At 45.8% G+C, this 7,327-nt stretch overlaps 1 protein-coding gene across 1 annotated transcript; it reads right to left on the bottom strand.

The window, feature by feature from the left end:
* Positions 1-226: 226 nt before the first annotated feature.
* LOC115381786 (glutamine synthetase-like) lies at positions 227-2,876 on the bottom strand. The gene is made up of 7 exons (XM_030083390.1): positions 2,730-2,876; positions 2,256-2,437; positions 2,008-2,169; positions 1,777-1,923; positions 1,573-1,700; positions 1,116-1,315; positions 227-1,031 (listed from the first exon to the last, which is right to left on the bottom strand). The coding sequence occupies exons 2-7, from the start codon at positions 2,419-2,421 to the stop codon at positions 713-715; spliced, it is 1,122 nt and encodes a 373-aa protein (XP_029939250.1). The 5' UTR covers positions 2,422-2,437; positions 2,730-2,876; the 3' UTR covers positions 227-712.
* Positions 2,877-7,327: the final 4,451 nt, after the last annotated feature.

The following is a 7,327-nucleotide window of genomic DNA, read 5'->3' on the forward strand; positions in this document are numbered from 1 at the left end:
TACAGTTACACAATCTATTTTTAGCTTGACCTGCACCAAAAGCACATCCCAAAGTTTTTAAATGGTCCTCAGTCGCTCTCGTGCAGCCAGCCGCCGTCTAATACTAGGACGCATTCAGCTTGTTTATAGTCTCGACTGTCTGATCAGTGTCTGTCAGTAGTTTTTGGATATCTGCTAAAAGCCTTGTTAGAACATAAATACATGGACTAAACACAGGATGGACAACGATGTAAAAATGTTAGAAGTTTATTAAAGTTTGATTATTACAATTTGAAAAAGAGACATAAAACACATGCATCATTTTAAAAAACAAAAACAGATCAATAGAAAAGTAGCTTCCATAGTGATTTTACTGAATCACAACATGATCGAACAGGAATTGTGGCAGAGGCACAGACTACATTCGATCGCCTTCGGAGATCCTTTGGACAAGAGTAAAAAGAGCTGCAGTGAAAACAATGCCATTTCATTTCAGAGGATTTCCATTCACAAAAATTTAAAACGTCTGTATTAATTTATACAAATCATCAGCTAGTGACACTAAGACAAAAAAAAGGCAGTGGTTGAGTCAGGCGCCGTGGAGGACTGGACGCTGAATCATTGCTTTCGATTTTTGAGTAGAAAAGGAGTGAAGGGGTAAAGGTGAAGGTGTGGCGTCTTGAAAAGCGGACGCCACGGCGAGTACAGTACTGCTAACGGCGCCTCGGACCGCTCATCGGCTGTAATCTGTGGGCTCGTCACCCTCTTCCTTCAGCAGACAGGTGCGAACCAGAGCCTCCGTGACGATGTAGGGGTCGCAGTTGGCGGACGGACGGCGGTCCTCGAAGTAGCCCTTGTCGTCTTGAACCACCGTGCGGGGGATGCGAATGCTGGCCCCGCGGTTGGCCACGCCGGCCGAGAACAGGTCGATGCTCGAGGTTTCGTGATGCCCGGTGAGGCGCCTGGCGTTGTCCAGCCCCCCCTTGGGGTCGTAGGCCCGGATGTGGTACTTGTGTCGCTTGCCCAGCCTTTCGATGGCGTCCTCGATGACCCTGCAAAGACAAACGTCAGGTCAGAACATCATAATCTCCTGTTTTCTTTCCTTCCACGGCTGAACCTGTGGAACTCATCCTCACTTGACGCCTCCGTCCTCCCGCATCTCCTTTGTGCTGAAGTTGGTATGGCAGCCAGCGCCATTCCAGTTCCCTGAGATTGGCTTGGGGTCGAAGGAAACGATAACACCGAAGTCTTCGCAGACCCTGTGAAGGATGAAGCGAGCGATCCACAGATGGTCCCCCATGTTGATTCCTTCACAAGGTCCGATCTGAAACTCCCACTGGACACAGACCAGAGCAGCCACAGTGAGAGTTCTGCTGGAACAGCTGGGCTCGTTTCATTCATCTCTATTCAGCCAGCTAAGTCCTGGACAGGTACATTTCACAAACATTATGTATACTGTAATGAAAAAAAGCCACAAAAATTATGAAATAGACAGCAATAATTTCCAAACAATTCTGTTTGTGTTTGTTTTTTGCCTTAGAAAGTCTCAGTTTTGTGTTTAAGTGAGCTGTTGCTGGAGTCCTGGGAATGTACCTGTGCTGGCATGACTTCGGCGTTGGTCCCACAGATCCGGACCCCGGCGTACAGGCAGGCTCTGTAGTGCGCCTCCACCACGTCTCGCCCGTACGCTTTATCTGCCCCCACTCCGCAGTAGTACGGCCCTGGACGGACAGAAGGCCAGATTAAAACGCTGAGCTGCCACACTGCAGTAACCAGTGGGTGAAGCTGGAAGTGCACCTTGTGGCCCCGGGAACCCTTTGGAGGGCCAGCCGTAGGGGTGTCCATCTACGCCCAGCAGGGTGTACTCCTGCTCCATGCCAAACCAGGGGTGGCTGTTCTGCACCATGCTCATCACCCGCTTGCAGGTGTGGCGTCGGTTGGTCTCTGGCGGAACAGCAACCAAGAGATGAGGCGAAACTTAAACCACGATGCCACGCCACGGCGGCGGCGCGCTGTGCTCCTGCTCACCTGCCGGACTTCGGTCATACTTGAGCACCTCGCAGAGCACCAGCTTGTTGGGGTCCTTCCTGAAGGGGTCCCTGAACATGGCCACCGGGATCAGGAACATGTCGCTGTTGGAGCCCTCGGACTGGTTCGTACTGGAGCCGTCGAAATTCCACTCGGGGAGCTCTGAAAGATGCAAGTGGCTGAAATCAAACAAGGCGCCTCGGAACGCCACAACAGCACTTTAAGCGGTAAACGCCTGAAGATCTCACCGTCGACTGTTTTGGGCTCGCTATCCAATGTCCGGGTCTTGCATCGCACGCCTTCCCCGGACCCATCGATCCAAATGTACATGACCTGGACCCGGTCTCCCTGGGGAAGACTCATGTACTGCTGCTTCAGAGCTTTGTTCAGCTTAGAACTGACTGAGGTGGCCATTTCCCTGACCTGTCACCTACAGCCAGGAGAACACGAGGACATGAGAGGATGGCACTGGGACTCAAACTAACAGGCAAACTGGAAGAAACCTCCATCATGGAGGAGTTATGCAACAACAACAACATAAAGGAGCACAAACAAAGTCAGAGAACGCCTTAACCACCTGTAACCCTCATCAAAACAAGCCTGAAGGAAATGTGGACAGTAAAAAAACTAAAATACAAGACAATGAACAACGATGCCCATCAGCAGCTCCTCCACACAGAGCAGCAGGCTGCGGCTGGCGGCGCGAGCTGGAAGCAGCTTACCTGCTGTTAAGTGTAGAAGAATATGAAGAGATGAACAGAGTGTGTGAAGGCGAGCTCGCTCTGCAGCTGGCTATTGTTGTTCATTCCTGCTGCTCTGCGCGCTTCCACCTTGGATTTATAGCGCAGCGGAGGCGCAGCGCCGCCGCTCATTGGTCCGCGCGAGCGTGATGTGGAGATGCAGCGGTGTGTGTGTGTGTGTGTGCGCGCGCGTGTGTGTGCACTGACAGCCTTAAACCTTCAATACCACCGACAGACGCATCACCTCCCGCCATTTGAGTCAAAATCTTTAAAGGTTTTTAAAGATTTATGCGCTTAAAAAGTGAAATAAAGACTCCTTATCAGCGCTCTTCTGAACAGAAGGAAGTAGTAAACAAGGCAGCGCCCTCTGCTGGCCGACAGGCATACAGAACAATTTGTTCCCACAGAAATCATCAGAGTGGCAGATAAATATTACACAATCTCTGGACACAGTTTGCAGAACTAGACTAATTCTCAGATAACACAGTACTGGCAGTCCTCTCAGCTAAAGGAAAAGGTGTGTGTGTGTGTGTGTGTGTGTGTGTGTGTGTGTGTGTGTGTGTGTGTGTGTGTGTGTGTGTGTGTGTGTGTGTGTGTGCGCGCGCGCGCGCGCGCGGTGTCTGAAACAAGCATTGCAAGTGAGTTTTGATATTAAGTGTAATTTACCGCTTACTTTGCTTTACTTTTTTAAAACTTTGTTTTACATCCACAGTGTGAATCCATCCAAATACAGTACAATACAATACAATACAATACATGGACCTAAGACATAAAATGTGATAAAATGTGACCTGGTGGTCCCGGACATATTACCACATATGTTTTGTAGTGTGAACAGTCGCCACTTAATATTAAGTTCTTATAATATATTATAAATAATATATATCATCCATATGTCATCCATATGCAACTTTGGCAAAATGCAACTGTTGGACAAAAGTTCAGCCTACTATGTAATTGATGGTCCATTTGGAATTTTTATTTATATGGCTCCAAATAGAGGATAATCATTTCAAGGCACTTTGACAGAAAACAACAACAAAAAATAAAAATTAAACATGAAAAAGCAGAGAAGACAGTGGAGAAGGAAAACTTCTTTTTGACAGGAAGAAACCTGCGGAACCAGACTCAGAGGAGGAGATTTTTTTTTCCCATGATAAACTTAGAATAACACCAGAAAAAACCTTTAAAAGAAAAAATTTTGCATTTTCACATCAACTGGCTCAGTTATAACAAACCTACACATAAGAAAACAGCAGAACTGAAGTTTCAGGTGCATCAGTTGGAAAGATTTACACTAAACATTTTAGTTTCAAAGCAAAAGCCTTCAGATCAACAGAAAAAGCTTATTGTCTGTCAGCGAAGAAGCCAAAATCAAGAGCATGGAGTGAAACACAGAGAGACTGGACTCTCTAACACCTCAAGACAGCGTGTATTAATGATATATTATGAATGCTTCTTCATTGATCGGTTTGACAAGTCAAACAGACATTTCAGTTACTGACCTGAGATTAACTTTATAGACACCAAAGGGTCTGATAATTTTCTAAATATGACTGATTATTGGATTATTTGGAATATTTTGTTTAATTTTACTTTGTTTGTTTTATTTATTTTTTGTGTGATTCTAATTTTTTTTAATTGAATTCTTTGAGTTATCTTATGTATATGCTCTATTGATTTATTTACTGATCTAATAAAAAAAATCCCTCAATTTTGACTAAAAAGTCAATGTGACATTTCAAAACATTAAAGTTCAACTGAAAAACAAATAAAGTGAATATATTGAACGACGACATAACTGAAGACGAATTCAAACTAAAAAAAAAGCAACGACGGCTGGACAAGCAGCTGAATCAGTAGCCTGGGACAAGAACAAAGAATTACTGTTTGTACTGACAGCCAATATGCTTTTTACAGCTTTACACATTATTGTACAAATTGTACAGAAACAGAGGAATGATCCCCAGTACAGTGGAAGACATCAGAGGGTTTGATTCTAAAATTATTATAAGCTCTCCGGCAAATGTGTTGCTCACAAAACTGATCAAGTTTGACAAAAGTGCAAACGAAGCTGCAGAAACAGGAAATATTACAGATGTTCTCTCTTCACAGTGAAGACTCCTCCATTTAGGAACGGCCACAAAGTAAAACAATACAGCAGCGACACACAGGTCAAACCAAGTCTCCACAACTCTTTATTCTAAATATCGTCATGATCCTCAAGGAGGTTTACGGCCAACAAGAGGACAATTCTCACAACCACAACATCCTGTTCAGCATCACTGTAGGGGTTTTATCCAACTGAAAGGTGAAAGAAAAAAGTTTTCCAAATGGATTGGAACATTTCCAACTAGACGTCCTGACGCACTGACAGGAGCATCTTCGCTGGTGAAATAACTACTTCCTAGTTTACAGGTTTACACACAGTGGCACAGCCTGAAGGATCCCGTCTGGGATCAGCCTGAAGGATCCCGTCTGGGATCAGCCTGAAGGATCCCGTATCAGCCTGAAGGATCCCGTCTGGGATCAGCCTGAAGGATCCCGTCTGGGATCAGCCTGAAGGATCCCGTCTGGGATCAGGAGGCACCGAGTGTGGCGGCACTCCGTCACTACGGCAGGCCGCTTCACCTACACACAAACTTATTCTCACACACACACACACACACACACACACACACACACACACACACACACACACACACACATTCTCTCAACACAAGAAAACACAAAAATGCAGTCTTTAAAGGGATCATTAATTTTTTATTAACGTAGAAAAAAAAAGTCCAAATCCCTATGGCCCTGAATGAAAAAGTGTTAAAACATAACCTAACTGTGGTTTTTCACACCTGAGTTCAGTTCCTGGAGCCACACCCTGATCACTGCCTCACCTGTTCTATCAGGAAATAACAGGACCTGATCTGACGAAGTGAAGTGGACCAGAAGACCCTCAGAAGCTGGACATCATGACGAGAGCCGCAGAAATTCAGGAACAAATGAGGAAGAAAGTCACTGAGATCCATCAGTGTGGAAAAGGTTCTAAAGCTTTGGGACTCCAGAGAACCACAGTGAGAACCATGATCCACTCATGGTGGAAACGTGGAGCAGTGGAGAACCTTCCCGGGAACGGCCGGCCGACTCATCCAAGAGCCCACAACAACCTCCAGAGAACTGCAGGCCTCACTTCACTCAGTAAAGGTCAAAGGTCATGACTTCACCTTCATAAAGAAACTGGGAGTCCTGTCCTGAGTCCTGTTCAGATGCAGTGACAGGAACCTTGGTTCAGGCTGGAAAACCCTCCAATGTGTCCGAATTACAACAATTCCGGAAAGATGAGCCGGAATTCCTCCACAGTGCTGTAAAAGACTCACACTTCTTACCATGAACACCAGACTGCAGCTGATGCTGCCACAGGAGGACCGACCGCATACAGGTGACGGCCGTAACATTACAGTCCAAATGTGAGAACACAAAACACGTCATATCATTTAATCTTCGGCAATAAATATGCAAATATTTGTTTATACCTACATATTTATCCTTACAAATGAAAACTGTGCCATTGTAAACGTAATGTAAACAAATAAAACTCACTTTTCTCACATGGTTTCAGGACTACATGCCAGCTAGCCTGTCTTCGTAAAGATCGTTGCAGCATTATGTACAGTCCACTGAAAAGACACGGCGAGGGGGGGAGGCGGCCAAACACACCCAGACGGTTCCCACACACACACACACACACACACACACACACACACACACACACACACTGAGGAGCGGCAGCTCGGTCATCGTTCAAGCACAAACCAGCACGAAGAGACAGAGACGGAGACAGAACCAGAGTCCGGAATGTTCAGTCTGATCTGACGAGACTAAAACACCTTCAGTCAGGAGCAACGAATCAGGAAACGTCTTTTGATAGACAGACTGTCCATGTCTGAGAACCACGAGAGGAAGATCCCGTTGACACGACGACGATTCAGGTGAAAACGCAAAGTTTTAGTTTATTTGTTTCAGTAAAGTTTGATGTTTACACGGAAACGCTGAAAACGACTTAGTTAGCCGTTAGCATCTCCACCCAAACGTTGCCACAAAGTGTTGCTTTTCCTCGTTCCCATGGAGACAGACCGTTTTCGAGAAGTTCCACTTTGGGAGCAGCTGTCAACAAGGACGACCGCTGCACTGTGGAAAGTTTTGCATTTTCACTTGAAAATGTTTTCGGTGTAAACGGGGTCTGAAACCGACGTGAGGCCGGAGTTCCAGGCAGGGGCGACTGGATTCTAGACTCTTCCAGCAGGTATTTACTGACTGACCAGCCGATGGATTTCCTTGATTTTATTCTTTTTATTTTCAATAAAACAGACGAGTGTCTTCATCGTGGAGAATGTGGATCTTGATCAGCTGATCGGTGGTTCCTTCAGGTCTGGGGTCAGAACCGGGACTCCACTGGATCAGCAGGACCGTCACAGCTGTAGACTGAATCGGTTTTAAATCCACTCCAAGTTCCCCAGCTCTTCTCCAATTAGTACAAATCCTCTCATTATGGACTTTCTTAACATGTGCAAATCTACTTGTGAGAG

Source organism: Salarias fasciatus, chromosome 23 (assembly GCF_902148845.1).
Source record: "Salarias fasciatus chromosome 23, fSalaFa1.1, whole genome shotgun sequence".
Lineage (NCBI taxonomy): Eukaryota > Metazoa > Chordata > Actinopteri > Blenniiformes > Blenniidae > Salarias > Salarias fasciatus.

Excerpts from the sequence above, each read along its gene's own strand:
- LOC115381786 (XM_030083390.1), bottom strand. The coding sequence starts at position 2,421 with ATGGCCACCTCAGTCAGTTCTAAGCTGAACAAAGCTCTGAAGCAGCAG. Across the intron at positions 1,924-2,007 it reads GTATGACCGAAGTCCGGCAG|AGACCAACCGACGCCACACC; the intron begins GTGAGCAGGAGC and ends CTGTTCCGCCAG. Across the intron at positions 1,316-1,572 it reads CCGAAGTCATGCCAGCACAG|TGGGAGTTTCAGATCGGACC; the intron begins GTACATTCCCAG and ends GTCTGTGTCCAG.